General features: G+C 35.3%; 1 protein-coding gene across 11 annotated transcripts; it reads left to right on the forward strand.

Annotated features, from left to right (window-relative positions):
- The first annotated feature begins 10,325 nt into the window (after positions 1-10,325).
- On the forward strand, positions 10,326-15,993 carry LOC102581554 (inositol hexakisphosphate and diphosphoinositol-pentakisphosphate kinase 2-like). 11 transcript variants are annotated; one of them, XR_001474236.1, is made up of 5 exons: positions 10,326-13,517; positions 13,594-13,640; positions 13,772-13,861; positions 14,763-14,826; positions 15,783-15,993. XR_001474236.1 is itself a non-coding variant. In XM_006354031.2 (5 exons), exons 1-5 carry the CDS (start codon positions 10,649-10,651, stop codon positions 15,804-15,806), a joined length of 267 nt encoding a protein of 88 aa, XP_006354093.1. In that variant the 5' UTR covers positions 10,330-10,648; the 3' UTR covers positions 15,807-15,993. The 11 variants fall into 11 exon arrangements, 2 of the variants coding, with proteins under 2 accessions (XP_006354093.1, XP_006354094.1); XR_367776.2 differs by having other exon boundaries at positions 10,327-13,517; positions 13,778-13,861; XR_001474240.1 differs by lacking the exon at positions 13,772-13,861 and having other exon boundaries at positions 10,330-10,690; positions 13,474-13,517.
- Positions 15,994-17,983: the final 1,990 nt, after the last annotated feature.

Genomic DNA, 17,983 nt, shown 5'->3' on the forward strand with positions numbered 1-17,983 from the left:
TCAGTATTTTGAGCTATCCAGTATTACAACTTTCAGTTATAAATTGCTAAATTAAATAATCAATTGGGAGAGGCTTAATATCGAGTGGACTAGGGTCAGTCACCCACAACTCCCAGAACTACGAGCCCTGTAGGTTGTAAGTCCCCTCTGTGCGCATCATTTTAGTGATCACGCAAGTCATGCCTCTATACCTCTGGCAAGGTTATATCAGGTCCTCAGCTTCGAGATCACGCATAGATCAGTTCCTGATCTTCAGTTAAGCAACATCAGTGGTGAGTCCTTATTTTTCGAGGACGAGTGACATGATTATATTCCTTTGATTTTAGTCTTTAGTTTCAGTATTTTCTAGATCTAACTGGGGCATGTCCCATCATTTGTAGTTAGTAGAAGCTTTATTTCAGACGTAGTTATAATCAAGTTTAGTATTTGAGTTTGACTTTTCAGTTGTTGTTAAACTCTTAGTATTTATATATTCAGATTTAGTATGGGTATTCCCCATCGTTTTAGATTATCATATGATTTAGCTTCCGCACAATATGTATTGATTCATTTCATCTTTAGTATGCTTATGATATGCCAAGATGGTTAACTTGAGGTCACTCGTGATCCTAGGTCCCGTGTCCACGTCTGGGGGTAGCTTCGGGGTGTGACACCCTTAAGTACATCCATCAATGTCTTGTCTCATGAGGTAAAATAATCTCCACAAGAAGTTATTGTTATTCCATTTTGCAAGAACATCCACACGGCTAAAGACAACTCTACAAGTATATGAAAATAATATAGAGATTATAGACGTACTTTGAGAATCATTACACAGGGTTGTAGATACAAGTATAAGCATCTTAACATCATTTATAAGTGTTCTCATCACCAAATCCTTGATACGCATGAACTCTACCAAAGCAGTATATTTCTCAGACCTACATATAATAGGAAATGTAAATCAATTTTTAGTCAAAACATTCCTTGGAAAGGGTGCATTTCTACTTTGCAACACTTATAAACAAAGCTAAGTGTCGCAAAGTAGAAGTGTTCCCTTTCTGTGGAATGTTTTATTAGAAATTAATTTGCATTCCCTTTATATGTAGATCAAAGAAATATATTGTTCTGGTGGAGTTCATGCGTACCAAAGATTTGGTGTGGAGAATACTTATAAATGATGTTGAGCTACTTATGCTTGCATTTACAATCCTTTGCAGTGAATCTCAAAGTACGTTTATAATATCTATATTATTTTCTTATTACTTTTAGAGTTGTATTTCAACCTATGGATGTTCTTATAGAATGGAACAACAAGCACTTCCCGTGGGGATTATTTTACCTCATAAGACAACACATAGAATCATAGATGTATGTGCTGAAGGAGGCAACATCAAAGTGATTGATATGGATATTGACATGATAGCTTGAGAAAATGTAGGAGGGCTAGATATTGTTGTCTCGACAACTACTTTCTGAAATGGCTATGATTAATTAGCTGTTTAATAGAAGCTTTAATGCTGCTACCTGCAATTTAGATTGTGAATTGTTTGTTGGCTATGTATGATAGTGCAACTACATTCATGGCATATTTGTTTTGCTGAATTTGTAATTTTGGTTTGAATTTTGTTTTTTATCTAAAGAATATAGACATACTGCTTTATAGATTTATGTTTTTGCATTTCCATTGTCGATCTCTATACTAGTTGAGTTATTTGTACCATGTCGTTTTAGTTTTGCGCATCACAATGTAACACCATTTCTTAGGAGATTGTTTTGTTTTCACAGTGTTATTCGAATTTATCTTTATTAATAATTCTACTGTTAAACTTGTATGTTTTATCTTCCTAGTATAAATTGGGTTGATATACCTATTGATTCAACTGAATTGGAATAGTGGAGTGCCATTACAATTAAAATTTTGTTGTGTTTATTATATAAGCTTTCTTCATCGTATGGTTCTCTTAATTAAGAAACTCATAGGCAGAAGAAGAGGAGTTGTGTGGATAGTGTAACACCCCAAAAATTTGTAAGCTAAGACCCAAACCGTTCTTCATTTGTGTATAAGGTCGTATAGGGTAATTCTTAAATTTTCCTTACATGTTAAGGTTAATAATTTAATATGGGAATAGATTTGGAGATGCTTTAAGGCCACAAGAATCCCCTAGCATAAAGTTGAGTTGAATGTTTCCTTACCGATTTAGTTTTGATATAAGATTCTACTTAGGTCAACTTCAAACAGTAATATCTCTCAGAATATGATGAATTAGGTGGGTAATGCCCTATCAAGTCAAAGTTCTATGAGTCTTCTTTCCAACGGCACAGAGTTTGCCTCATTTAAAGTCTAGAAATAAAAATTTATGACCATTTTACCTGGGACTACAACAAAAGTGTTTTTTAAAAGGATGCCCTTTCTCTCTCACTTTCAAAGAAATATTGTCCTATATCTTCTTTACCCGGACAATTAGTGTTGACTATACTATCCCAGATATCCCCATGCAGAACTAGTTTAAATTTAAGATTATACGGCCATACCTCTAAGAACTCATAACCTTACGTCTAACTCTGGAAGGAGGATGAGCCTGGATACAATAATTGAGCATTCCACATGCAAATTCCAAAGCACATGAGATGTAAAAATTTCCCCTAAAATGTAAATAAGAAGAGATAGACTACTAATTATAGGGAAGAGAACTTGTGTTCATATTGAATGCTTCCCATTGGTCGAATAAAAGAAAGATGTGGACTAGTGTTTGCCTTAGACTTGCTAATTCTGGAGCTGATAGACATTTGTTTTGTTCTAACATCATTTGGAAAGGTTAACTCCTCGTAGACTGATGTAGCAGCCTTGGGCCTGATAGAGTAAGCCTTATAATAGGTGATAACTCAGCTCCATTGACCTTCTATCCTTGGTTACCTCTTTCTACGACCCTGTGGTTTATGGTTAATATTTTTGGCTTCACATGTTGACATGGTATTGGATTTTGTCCGGGCTTGGAGTACTGTATTGATTACCTTAGTATGGACGTCTTTCCATGTTGGTCCTATGGTGATGATTTGGCATAGTTTTCTTCAGCAACCATATGTTAGAAGATTTGAGGTCTCATCATACTTCCATACTATTTGTTGCAAATTTGAAGTCTAGTCATTTGATCTACAACTACAGTCTATGATTCAAGATCTTTATCCTTAACAGATTTGACACATATCGGTTAGATCCTATTTTTTCTTTTGGAGGCCTATCCGCAGTTCGAGGTCTGGAATATGAGTTTGTTCTTGGGATGATCTTATTGGTTACTTTGGGAGACCTATCTTTGGTTCGAGGTCTATGTTATGCTCCCTCTGGTTCTATATTTACATGGTTGTTCTTAGTGGCTATAGCTATTGTGTATCTATCAGGCTTTTGGGGTTCCATTTGTTTTTTTTAACTTGTGCACGAGTGTACCTTCTAGGCTTATGTGGTCCAATTAGATTTTAGTTATCTATTTACTGAATTCACTTCAGCTTTTCTCTGCTCTCATGTGTATTTCTGTAAATATTCGCTCTTTCACCTCTGCTGTGTCTAATTCTTGCCTTTTTATATTGCCTTTACATTTCTTTTTCAGTTGGCCTATCATGCTTAATAAGTACCTGTATTTTGGTACTTATAATAGACTGTACATATTTTTTGTGGTGTAGGTACGAGCACCAACTATCAATGTTGAGTTCAAGCCAGAAGTCACAGTATTCAGAGGTGAGGGATGAACAAATGGTGTATTGGATCATACTTATCTTCATCTTTATTAGTTGCCAAGTTTTTTGTATTTTGAGATAAGCCAGTTTATTTGTTGTTCACTTATGGGACTTGTACTCTTTTGTAGTAGCTCAGTACCCGTGACATCCAGGCTGTGGGAGGGGTCTTTTAGTTTTATGTATATATATATATTTGGGATAAGGGTATGACAAATACCCCAACTTTGGTCGGATTTGTTGTTGCAATACTAAATTTTCATGAGGACCTATTACCTCCCTAGACTATTTAATACCGTATTTTAAATATATATATTTGCCCACGTGGACATAAAAATAATGCAAAATTATAAATAGTAATGTTTCCACGTGGGCACATATATACCTTTAAAAATACACTATTAAATAGTTCAGGGGTAAAAAATAGGGTATTAAATAGTCTAGGGAGGTAATAGGTCCTTATGAAAGTTTAGTATCGCAACAGCAAATCCGACCATAGTTAGGATATTTTTCAGACCATTATCCCTATATATTTCTTGCTTCTATTTATTCCACAAGTTATTTATGTTAAATTACATATTTCTACCTTGTTTCTACCCTTACACCCATTATTTGACATTTCAGTTTACTGGTTTGCTTACCTACTGGTAGGTTATAGTAAGTGTTATCATGACCTGAGAAATCGGGTTGTGAGAATGTTTGCTTCTATCTAGCTTATAGACTTTTCCTATATATGTTACTGCTATCCTTATGTTTGCCGCAAAGTTCATATCACTAGTAAACTTGTGTTGGCACCATATCTTGCTTATATATTTCACTACTAACCTCATGTTTACATCAGAATCAAGCCTATACTCTACTTTTTGATTTCTTTGACCTTTACACATGCACATGAACACCTTGAATTAACATAATCATTCTCATCTCCACATTCACGTGTAATCAATAAGATTATTCACACATGGCGATTGAAATGGAAATATCAAAATTGAGTGTACTGATAAAACAGATACCAAAACACTCTGTTGATTCAGTGAGGTGAGTTTAGTCAAACGAAGGGGTTCAATAATACCTTACAAGAATTCAAGGCATGAAGGGACTTTCAGGATAATAATATTAGTTGGCACAGAGGTAATAACATTGAAACATTTACATACATTCTAATTCTAATGTCACTTATGTTTGCTACACTAATGCCAACACCCGTTGTTCAATACTAGACTACAACCAAAGAAAATGTTACTTTTGTGTATAATAGTATATCAAAGTTACATTACATTGATCTGGAACAATTTAAAGGGGACATGTGTTTCATTACACGACATAACTAAGGGTTCGGAGTGTTCATTACTACACAGCTAGTTACTAAAGTGGGGAATTGTATACAAACCCATATGTCATAAGCCTGAATTGTAGGTTACATATACAATTTCACGGGTATATGGAACTCAAGACAAGGCATACACGTGCAGCGCACATGTGGTGAATCTACTAATAAATGAAAAGGGCCTCAACAAATTAAGAAACAAAGTACTTGTAACACCCTGTATTCGAAAAGAACCTAAGTGAAAAATTTCAGATGTTGTAGGTTCCACTGACGAAGGCCACCCATGGTCCGTGGGTGGGCCCACAGACCATAGGAGTGGTCTGTGGTTGACCACCAAAAAGTGCTCCAAGAATTTCAAGAAAGGCACAACCCACTACCGTCCTGTGGGACCATGGTTTGCGGCCAGGTCTGTGGATCATGGTCCTTAGGTTGTGGTCCCAAACACCAACCGACGAGATGACAGGATGGACCATAGGTCCATCAAGGGTCCGTTGGTCAGGCCCATCGTTGGCCTTGATAACTTTTAGGTTAGGGTCATTTTGGATTTTTCCCCTATGCGTTGGACACCTAAACTACGATGTTTTGATCAGTCTAAGCGTAGTAACTTCATCAGAACATACCCTAAGCGATTCATTCACCAAAATTCATCAAAACTAAAGCAAAAAAAGAAGAAGCAGTCGACCAAAACCCTCCAAAAGCGCATCATGATTTCTTCGGTTCCAACCCCAAAATTGTAGGATTTCTCCATAGATTTTGTAACCAGGTATGTGGGATTTCACTAGTGTGTTCCTTTCACCATTAGGTCCCTAAAATTCAGTCAGATTCTTGATTCCCTTCATATTCTTTAGACCTACGATTTTCTTGAACTTTAGAGAATCGTTGTGATTTAGCTGTTATAGTTCTCTTACTCAGGTTATCGTGTTTTCGTAGCATTACTGCTTAGTTCCTTACAAGAAATTCAGAACCCTAGTGGTGTAGATTCGTTTAGTTCATGAATTACACTAGCTAGGACAGATAAACAGATATACATGCCTCAAATTTCAAATGTTTTAATATCATCAGTAAAATGTTGCATTTTCAGTTAGAATGTTAGAATATTGAGCTATCCAGTATATTTAAGTTATGTTGTATTGTACACATCTCTATTTAGGAGTAGGCTTAACATCGAGTTGGACTAGGTTAAGTCAGTGTAACATTCCGGAAATTAGTAGGCTAACTAGAGCTTTACCTGAGGGTTAGAGTCATGAATGTAACTTCATGTACTTAAAATAAAGGTTTTCGTGTTAGAACGTCAAGTTATGACTCCCCCAAGAACCAACCATGGGTCCTTGAGGAAGACCCCTAGAAAACTGCACAAAAACAGTAACTATGGCAAGACCCACACCCCGTGGGTAGAGGTCTCCTAGATGGGTCAATAATCTTTGACCATGAACCACGCCCAACCAGGACGGTTCGTAGTTCCATACATGGTCCGTAGGTCATGGATCCGTGGTTCAGGCCATGGAGCAATTTTGGTGGTTTAGTGTAGGGGCACTTTGGGGTTTTCCAGTTTTAATTAATATTAAGTTGTGTCGTTTTAGCCTAATTTAGACCACCTATATAAGGATTTTAGACCCCTAAATTAATTCATCCAGCTCATTATTTCTAAAACCCAACACTATTCCCAAAACTTCATCCTCTCAAAAAATTCTCTCTCTAGAACTTCAAGGAAGAATAAGAAGAATTTTGGAGCTAGGGTTCAATGAGCAAGATTTTCTACTCAAATTCATTGGCTTTCACTGCTAAGGTATGATAGCTCTTCATCCATGAATAGAATTCATCCTTGGAGCGCCTTCAAAATCTCAATTTCAAAGATAGAAAATCCCCAAAAGCTAGGGTTTGATTCCAAAGTCATGGGTTCCTTTCAAAAACAATTTTTATGATTCAATTATGTTATATTATGTGTGAATAAATGACATCTTATGGTTTTTATGTTCAATTTCCCCAAAAACCTTTGAAACCCCCATATTACTCAATTATGATCTTGTGATATGGGTTTGTTGATGAAAGAAGACTATTATGAGATTATGCATCTAGTGATTAGGTTACTTGACTTATGATTATATCCATGTCTAATGTAGTTAATTCTAGAAGTGTTTATTGAATATGATCTTTCATCCTTGAAGAGTAAGATATGAGAATTGTGCATGGTTATGAGATTTATGTATATGCTTTAAGGACACTTTGAGAGTGATGTGTTTATGATTATGATGTAGTTGTTGTGTTGGGAAAGGTCATTCTCATATACACACTTATGTATGATAATGATATGATGTGAAAGGTTTTCTCACAATATGATGATTCTAGGGTTGAAAGGCTTTCTCACCTATAGAATCTATATGAAAACATGGACGGTGAAAGGTTATTCTCACGCATGATCTATGAGCTATCTTATAAATTATGTTGGATTAAGTGTCAAGACATTCTTCCCTAAATATGAACTTAAGCCAAGACTTAATATTTACTCCGTGGGAATTAATGCTTAGCACCGAGTGGATATTGTATATGAGATGGAAGCTTTCACGCTAGTTGAGTCCGGCTTCCAAATGTAAGCCTTAACACTAGTAGAGTCCGGTTTCCTAATGGCTTCCTTATACACTAGTTGAGTCTAGGTTCCCAAAGTATGTCTAATGAGATGGAAAACTTCTACCCTATTTGAGTCAGGGTTTCTAGTAGTAATCTCCTTATCCCATAAACTATGTGCCGTCATACGTATTTAGCTAGTGGATCCACCTAAGCTAAAAGTATGGTTCTACCTTAAGCAAGTAGGACAACCCTTTTCGGTGTGGGTAAAACCGGATTCCATGTTAAGCTCACATGATCTATATCGGTTAGGGCTTATTCACACAATGACAATATGAACAACAATATGAATGATGGATTAAGGTGGTTTACTTAGCGTGGGTGAGATTTATGGGGTCTTATTCATGCATTGCACAAGTATGCTCTAAGGTTATTTATGAAGTGTTTCTCTTATGTTAAAATGACCTATGTATTGATTATGTCTATGACTTATGTTTTTATGACTTATGCTCTCTAAACACTCAAATAATGTTTAAACTTAGTAAATTGTATGCTTTCAAACGAAATGTCCCTTTTTGCATGTTTTAAGTGCTTTTATGCATGGCAATTATACTTAGTGCATTTTTGTACTAACGCCTATTTTTCCTACATTTTCCACAAGTGTAGGGTCTGGTTCTCAAGGTGATCATCATTGTGGCGAAAGCTTGTATTTTTTTATTCTCCTATCTTGTTGGTGAGTCCTCATGATTCGAGGACGGATGTTTTCACATTGTAGTTTCTTTTCTTGTATTTCATTTTGGACTATGTTGTATGGGCTGTGTCCCTTTCTCATTTCGATCATTGTAATAAATGGCTATGTTGAGACATAGAGTCTAGAGTTTCGCTTTTGCTTTTATGATATTTTTTTACTTGAAATGCGTTTTTACTCTTATTGTTCTATTGCTTATGTTATGATATGCTAAGTGGCTTGTGTGGAGTCCTTTGGTGTTCTATATGCCATGTTACATCTAGGGGGTACCCCTGGGTCGTGACAAACTTGGTAATCAAAGCACAAGGGTTAGAATGATTTTAGGGTTATGTCTCATAAGCCACGTCTAGTAGAGTCTTGTTCATGAGTGTGAAGCGCGCCACATTTATGAATGAGAAGCTACATGATGTTTAGGAAATTCCACTTCTTTCACTAATCTTAAGTCATGCGATGGAGTTTAACTCTATAAGGTCCTTCTTCTAATCCTTACCCGGTGGTCTACGAGATATGACTACTCAAGGAGCTTTCACTGGTGGATTAGAAAGATACAATGTTGATCAAGGTGCTCCTCATCAAGCTCCTCAAGCTCTTCAAGTTTCGGTAGATCAACTGTATAATGTGAAAATTAGGTTTGGTTTTCAATTGTTGACTCAAGTCGGGATAGAAACCCCAGAATATTATTGGTCAAAGATGGAGGAAGATCCTCAAGAGTTTATAGATGAGGTCTCTAAGGTGTTGGATTTTGTGAGAGCGACTCTGGTAGAGAAGGCGAAATTAGCCGCTTACCAATTAATAGATGTTTCCCAGATGTGGTTTAGCCAATAGAAAGAAGCGAGGCCGGTAAAAGTGGGTGTCATGGAGTGGGAAGGGGTTAAAATTGGGCTCCTTGTTAGGTTTTTCCCTTTGGAGATGAGAGAGGCTAAGATACTTGAGTTTATTAACCTTCGGCAGAGTGAGATGTATGTTGAGGAGTATGCTTGGATGTTTACTAGGTTGTCAAGATATGCTCCATTTATGGTGACCGACCCTAGGTCGAGAATGAGAAAGTTTGTGTCGGGTATGTCCGACTTGATAGCAAAATAATGTCGTATGGCTGTGATTGAGAATGATATGAATATTGATTGTGTTATGATTTATTCTCAAGGGATTGAAAGAGAGAAACTTGAAGAGATGTCTACAGAAACAAAGAAGTACAGGCTGGATGATAATTCCCCTCAAGGAAGGTTGGATAGACATGGTTGCCCAAGAATCCAACAAAGGTTTTTGCAGGCAAAGTTTTTCTAAGTATTCCCCAAGATTTAACAAAGAGAGGGTGTTCACTACAATATTTTAGGCCTAAGGCCACATTAATTCTGGACAACGCTTGTAAAGTGTTGTCTAAAATATATTTGGGTACACTTTTAAAGTGTAGCCTTAATTTTTAGATTTTGGCCACACTAATGTTGACAACACTTGTAAAGCGTGTTCTTTAGTGATATAGGCTACACTTTATAAGTGATGCCACATCATGATATAATTGGCAACACTTATTTACATATATGACTACACTTTTAAAGTGTACTATTTTTATAATACTCAAAACAACACTTTAAACTGTGGCCATATAGCTTTCCTAAAAGTTTCACTAAAATATTGAACTCTCCCTCCAATTTGTTTATTTCTTATCAGATCCCTCTAATTTCTAATTGGACAAAAAATGAACTTCTAAAAGATAATCATTGATAACCCTTTATATCAATTTAATTATTAATTATAATAATAAATAAAATTCAATAATAAAAATAACAAAGTAATATATTAAATTAACAAAGTGAATCAATTTATATTAATAGTAGCAGAAATATATCTGAGTGTGAATGAAGTTGTTACATACGATCCATTAATAAGTAGGTGGGAAAAATTTGGTCCTCATTGTTAATTCTAGATTAGTACTAAATTAAATTAACTAAATTAACATTGGTGGATGGTTCAATAGTTGTTAAGTTAGAAAGCCTTTTTAATTTAATAACTCTAAAATAAAGTTCTTCTCCAAAGAAGAAATTAAACCCTAAACCCTAGTTCCCTCTCCTCATCGTTTCCGCCCAATATTTCTCCATTGTAACCTTATCAAGTTCTTCAATCGGTAAAGTCGTTGTCTCTCTACTTTGATGACATGTGGTGCTTTTCCTAATCCTTCTTTGTCTTCGTCTGAAAACTGGAGAAATAGTTTAATGAATTCTGGCATCGTTTGGATTAACTGGGGAATCTACGGGAGTGTATACGATTTTTGGTGATGGAGATAGATTAAGGAACTCGACTTATATATGCCAGCCTTCTTCTCGTTCATCAGTCTCGCCCAATTGTTGGTATATTCCAAAATCACGATCTATATTAGTATATTTTTATTTTGTACGTTTTGAATGTTAGATGCAATTTTAGTTCGAAATAACCTTCACATTTAAACTGTGTGTTCATTTAAATAGTTCAGATGTTCTAGAGTGGTGTTGTAGATTGAGTTTTGAAATATATGTGCTATATTTTGTTTGTTTTTTAGATTATCTGTGCCTATGTATGAGTAAATATTTTTTACTGTGAGATAACATGGACATCAGCAGTATGCTAAGATTGAAATGTTTAGTTGAAAGCGTGTAAATGTCTTAGAAATTATCTATTTTCAATTAAGAGGGAAGTCTATTTAGTTGCACTAAACTACAAGATATTGTGCTGCTTCAGTTTTGGTTTTACTTTTACTGGAATATTTTCGTATCTATGTTCTGAAGGTAGTACTTGTGCCCCCTTTTTTTTAAAAAGTAAATGATTATTTCTCAAATGTGCTTGTTAACACAATAATGATTTTGAAGAAATATCTGCTTGATAACACTCATGTCCTTACCATTTTCATAATAATCTAATCCACTTAAATGCACATTGAGCTTTGATCAGCATGAAAAAAATATAGTTTAATGACACTACAAAAGAGTTGTTAAATTGCAGGGATTAAAATTAGAAGTTTTAGGGGTTGTAAACCCCGAATTCTATTGTCTCGGTGGTTTAAGAAAACCCTATTCTATGGTCTGTCGCAAATTGATTGTAGGGGTTTTGGGAGAACCGCTGTAACTGCTTTGCGGTGGTCCTTTTGCGGGGGTTTTGACCTCCGCAATCTGTCTAGACAAACCACTGTAAGTGTAGACAGTTCATAAAACTTAAGAAAACACATGATGGTATAGTCGCCTATCAATAAATTCGGTTCAGCTATATGAATCACTCTCTATGTTGCTCATCTCAATCCAATATTACACATAAGAAGTTGGACAGTCAAACTTAGCAGAATCCAAATTTTGGGACTAATTTGTTTGTGGCATCAGAAATGTCACACCCAAATATATTTCTTAACACTTATATTGCTTTTCTTATTGTCTCTTTATCAAAATGTGCTTCCACACATTTTGCCTCACCATTTATCAAGGTTACCATCAGCAATATTGGAGCTCGGGTAAGCATTTTCCATGTGATAATGAGATGAAAACAGATCAACATTAATAGACAGCTAGGAGAAGTTCATAAGCACATAATGATGACTAAATGATGCATTGAGAAGCCATAGTAAATTGCAGAAATGAATAGGTCCTTCATATTATAAAGCCAGTATAAAAAGGTTCAATTGAAAAAATAGAAGTCTAAAGAGCACTCAAGTCTAAAAAATTGGGTATGTGTTTCTTAAAGAGGACAAGTCAGTGAAGGCTATCGTATGTGATAAGTTGGCCAAAGTTCTCACTTCTCCTTTCAGTGAAGACAAGAAAAATATACTTCCATAAATCTATTTTTATCATCATTCTATGAACTTTTGTAACAGTCTTTATTAGTATTAGAAGCAGACAATTTTGTCCGAGCTTGCAGGAGCAAGATGGTTGATGTTTAAGTTAGTAACTTCATACATGCAGTAATGACATGTAGTGAAATAGAATTAGTTTGTAGTAAACACACTCCATATTACCTATAGCAAGCTGATTACTTCTGTAGACATCTCAAGAATGTGACTTTTCTAATACATTCAAGTATAACTGCATAATTTATCAGTATAAACACTTTCCAAGTTCCTTTCCAGAGAGATGGTCTTGTAGTTCTGTTTTCTTCTGAAGCATGGGAATTCAAGTTTGTCCATATTATGTTCTCCCCTTGCCTCCATAGATAATTGTTGAGGTGTAGAGAAACATTCTGTGCATGTGCATTCCACTACATTGTTTGCTAATCTACCAACGACATGATTACCTTCTCTACAAGTATGTTGAATGGTAGTAACTTCAAAATTTTGTATCCCCCTCTTAATATGTTGGATATCATTTTAAATGGTCCAGGGAGGTTTAGAAGTATCAGTAATCCATTGGACAATTAGCAAAGAATCAGTCCCGACTTCAACCTTTCTGATGTTATTAGAGTAAAACCATTCTAGTCCCTTTAGCATAGCTTTGTACGGACTATAAGAGTGAAATTTTACAAATTCTTCCGATTCAACTCATGCTTTTGTTCTTGAGAAGGTATTTTATATTTTACATTCACACGAAACTTAAATCTTGAACTTTTGAATGTAAAAGAGGGTGCAAGAATGTTGTTCGCCCTTATTTTGGCACCTATTAAATATAACATCAGATACTCTGAGTTGAACACATATAATTTCCTCTTTTAAATCTAGGTATGTTTATATATGTTATATTCGGTGCTGACACCTTTCCACATTTCTAACATTGTTAAAATTCTTGTGTTGGAGTAGTACTTCTTCATTTGTTGTCATCGAGTTAAAATCTTTTTGAGATTGAACCTGATATTATGAGCTTGTACGTTGCCTGGATTAAGCAATATTTTACCTTGCTTAGGTAATTCACAAAAGGATCTGAATTTGAATATGCATAATTTCTCTATAATCAGATTTTCCAGATAATCTGCAAATGTATTTTTGTTTTTTTATATATGTGTTGCACCTAGTTTGTGTAATGGAAAAGAAGGCGAAATGTGGCTCCGAGGTTTTGTTCTATGTTTTGGTTGCAATTGCAGAGCATGCACCATTACAGTCTACTAGTTATTAGCTTTCCAGCAGACAGATATTAGGGACCCCCACACTGATTCTTTTTCCCTTTGTTTGATGAAATTTAAGTATTTTCAGTTCTTGAATGATTGCAGCGCTTTGGGGAATTTGAGGTATTCATCTTTTATACTTATTTTGCAATGTGTATTTTCTTATTTGTGATTAAGAGTATATTATCTTTACTTGTAGGTTGTGTACTTTGGGGACAAAGCTATTATTGAGGATCCAATTGAGTGGTACATCCATTGCTACTTCATATTTTATGATCTGTTATGCATCATTTCCATGAAAAATTGTGTCTGTCATAAGCTATACTATATACTATATACTATGTGTCATGTTAATTTATTAGTGTACTATGTCATAGTGGCAGCTGGCCGTTATGCGACTGCTTGATTGCCTTCTACTCCAGTGGATATCTTTTGAAGAAGGAAGAAGCATATGATTCATTAAGAAAGTAACTTTCATTCATTCTTTGCACCATGTTGTTTTAATGTCTAGGCATGCTCGCTCTGACTTTTGTGGCATTTTGTTGTCTATGAATATCTATTTTGACAAGCATAGATTTTCATTAGCATGCTTGCAATATAGGTGTTTTGGATTTTTCTCTGATTATCAGAATTCCAGCCTCTGTATATAGCCATATAAAATCACAAGACTTGTCTGTATGAACATGTATAAACTACAAGCTTAAGGTTTTTATGTCATAAATTCATTGTCAATCTCCTTCTCTTTTTAATCTATTGGGGTCTAAAATTTGATAGCATATATACTATGCTTCAAACTTCAGTGTAAAATATGTTGTTTGTGATTGATTCCTCTGGCAATCTATAAATGATTTACTGGCAGATCTGAGCATTCATTAGGAGCTCCAAGGATAGCACATAATTCAGGACAGACTTCATAAAAAAAATTAAAAATGAAAATAAAAGGCGTGAGCCTTTTCCTTTTATTTGTGTTGCTCTTTTTTGTTCCTCATTATGTCCGTCTTCCTTAACCACCGAGATGATGCGCCATTCTGTCCTCGGTTTTTGGGAATTATTGTTGATCTGTTTGGCTATATTTCCTCCTCAGGTAAAATTTTGGTATTTGTAATATTGAAAGAACTGGCTGGTCATATTTCTTTTGTCTAGAGAAGGTCGAAAGACCAAGAAGATCTGATACTGTTAGAGTTGTCAAGCTCCAAGGATAAATATCTGTTGCAATGATGGAGTTTGGCATCTTAACAGAAACTTATTTTTGGACAAAATTCTTTTGTTCTTCCCTGTAAATGTCATAACGAAATATCTAACATAATTACATAAATTTTGCCATCACAATGCACAACTTATGATGCTATATTATCTCCTCTTTCTCAGGCCTTTCCTTGTGAATGAATTGGAACCACAATACCTTCTTCATGATCGGAGGAAAGTATACGAGGTATGCATCAGTTTTTGGTTATTTTTTCCATTCAGGTGTAGCCGAAAAAACTTATAATTTTATTTATTTTTTTATAAGGAAGATTCTTGCAGCTCTTTAAAAAATCTCCTTTGGTTATTCAGCCTTTACTCTGATTTATTTGTTTTAATTGTTGGGTTCTTTCAGTGTAATTTGTAATGGCTGAGGTTTGATGCCGTAGTTTCCATTTGTGGCAGTCGTTCTGTTTTCTTAATGCTGAGAGTTATACTTCCAACATAACAGAATATTTATTATTAGGTGGTAAGATCTTCCAATAATTAGAGTTGGAAGTGTTATAGACTTGAATGTGTAGGGGATTAGGCACAACGATTGTGTTTAGTTTGTTTCTAGTTTTATGCTTGGTCATCAAATGAAACTTCCTCATGATGTGTACAAAACTACAAATTACAAAGATTCTAAAGAAGTGCATTGTCTTCTATAAGAGTCAATGAGTATGTTGATTCTTTTTTAGAAATTGTTATACCATCATATATTCTCTTACATTTTTCATCAAAAGAGAGTCATTCTCAATTATGCATTTAGTAAAATCTTCTAAAACACAGAAGTCTATAGCTTTTCTAATTGCAGTTGTCTCTACCTCAATGTTTGTTGTGTCTGGGATAACCTCAGGGCTGAACTTGAGAAAATATTTCCTCCATTATGTCTTCAACACATTTCATATTAACTCTTACCAGGGTTTCCTTAATTAGTGCCATCAATATTACTTTAATGATGATTCTCGCAGCTACTATAATGAGATATTTTGCATTCTGTTAGGACACTTGGTTTTAACCAACTGAAATATGTTGGTATTTACTTGATGTACTACTTTATCATAATTGATTCTTCCATCATGATTCATGTTGTTCCTCCTCTTCCAAAGCTCTCATAGGATAATTAACCATGGCTAGTGTGTTAATTTCATTTTGAATCTGTAGGGAAATGAAGGCGATCAAGTTTGAATGGTGGACACTAATCAACTCAATTTATCGAAGGGAACGATAAATAGTTTTCAACTACTATAATATATATGATTGAATACATTTGATATATTGATATTTATTGCTAATAGAAATCTTTCAAATATTGCTTTCTATTGCAAATATATACATTTGAATTATTTGTTATCTAATTTGGTGCTTTGGATCATTTATATATATAATTATGCGATTAAATAATATATTCAAATTAAATTATTATTTTTCAATTAGAAATGGTGGCTATAATAAATCTAGACAATATTGTCACACTTTGGAAGTGTGGCTATAGGGACGTCAATTACAAGTGTTGTTGTAGAGGAGGTATAAAAGGGTACGCTTTTAAAGCGTGACCTATAACTAAGCAAAGGTCACGCTTAGAACTGTAGTTTCATCAAATAAAAGTGTTGCTAATGAGATGCTACAAAGTGTGGCCTTTGTACCTTATCATCCACATTTTTTAAGTGTAGCTGTTATGACAACACTTGAAAAGTGTAGCCTGAATTCATAGGTTACGCCTCTTTAGGCCACCCCCTCGAAAGCGTTGCCTAAAGTCCAAAAGTGTAGCCTTTGATCAAATGGCACATTTTTTGATAGTTTAGGCCACACTTTACAGGGGTGGCTGAAGGCCTAAAATGTTGTAGTGGTTTAACCCTATGTCTCAAGGGAAGGGTAGTAGATCCCTATATCTTGTGCTAGGTGTGGAAGGACGCACGATGGTAAGTGTCTAGCCGGCATAGATGGTTGCTATAGTTGTGGTGGATATGGTCACAAAATGAGAAATTGCCCAATACTTACGGCTAGAGGGAGAGTGGGCAAGCAAGGTCCTCCAAGTGGTTCGGGTACTAGTGCTCCAAAGCAAGACAGGTTCTATGCACTCCAGGCTAAAGGTGAAAAAAAGCATTGTCCAGGTATGGCTTCTGATATGTTGATAGTTTTCCTATTAGATGTTTAGGTTTTATTAGATCCTGGTGCTACTTTGTCCTTTGTGATGCCGTGTGTGGCAATAAGATTTGATATGCTCCCTAGTGTCTTGTTAGACTTCGATGTTGTTCTTGGTATAAATTGGATGCACTCTGGTTATAATGGTTGTAGAACCCGTGTAGCAAATTGTTAATTTTCGAATGAGCCTATCCTAGAGTTGAAGAAGGGAAGTTCTATGCCTAGAGGTTAGTTGTTCCTTATATGAAAGTAAAAAGGATGATGACTAAAGGTTGCTTTTACCACCTAGTTAGGGTGAGGGAAGTAGATTGTATTTAACAAACTTCAAAGGGGTTAGTTATTTCTCTAAGATTGATTTTAGGTTGAATTATCACAAATTAAGGGTGAAAGGTGAAGATATTCCGAGGACGACTTTAAAACTCGGTATGGTCATTAGTAGTTTTTGGTTATGACAGTTGGGTTGACTAGTGCTCCAACGGCAGTTATGGACTTGGTGGATAGAGTAATCTGATAATTTCTTAACATGTTTGTGATAGTGTTTATCGATGATATTTTGATCTATTCAAGGAGTGAGAATGAGCATGTTGACCATTTGAGAAGTGTGTCGAAAGTTCTTATGGAATACCAACTTTTCGCAAAGTTTAGTAAGTGTGAATTTTGGTTAAGATTTGTGGCTTTTCTTGGTCACATTGTATCAAGTAGGAGTATTGAGGTGGATCCTAAGAAGATAGATGCGGTCAAGAGTTGGTCAAGACCTCTAACTCCTTTAGACATTAAATGTTTGTTTGGTTTGGCCGGTTATGATAGAAGGTCTGTTGAGGGTTTTTCTTCCATTGCCTCTCTAATGATGACTTTGACCCAAAAGAAGGCTAAGTTCATTTGGTCGGAAGCTTGTAAGAAAAGTCTCAAAGAGTTGGAAGATAGACCTACTTCCACTCTAGTGTTGATGTTACCGGAAGGTACATATGATTTTGTGGTGTATTGTGATGCCTTTAGAGTTGGGTTGAGATGTGTACTTATAAAAATAGTTCGGTGATTGCCTATGTTTCAAGGCAACTTAAATTACATGAGAAGAAGTATCCTACTCATGACCTTGAGTTAGCAGCAATTATGTTTGCCCTAAAGATATGTAGGCATTTTCTATATGGGGTTCATGTTGATGTGTTTACCGATCACAAAATATTATAATATGTGTAGTCAAAAGGATTTGAACCTTCGCC

The sequence above is a fragment of the Solanum tuberosum genome, unplaced genomic scaffold (assembly GCF_000226075.1).
Source record: "Solanum tuberosum cultivar DM 1-3 516 R44 unplaced genomic scaffold, SolTub_3.0 scf00166, whole genome shotgun sequence".
NCBI lineage: Eukaryota > Viridiplantae > Streptophyta > Magnoliopsida > Solanales > Solanaceae > Solanum > Solanum tuberosum.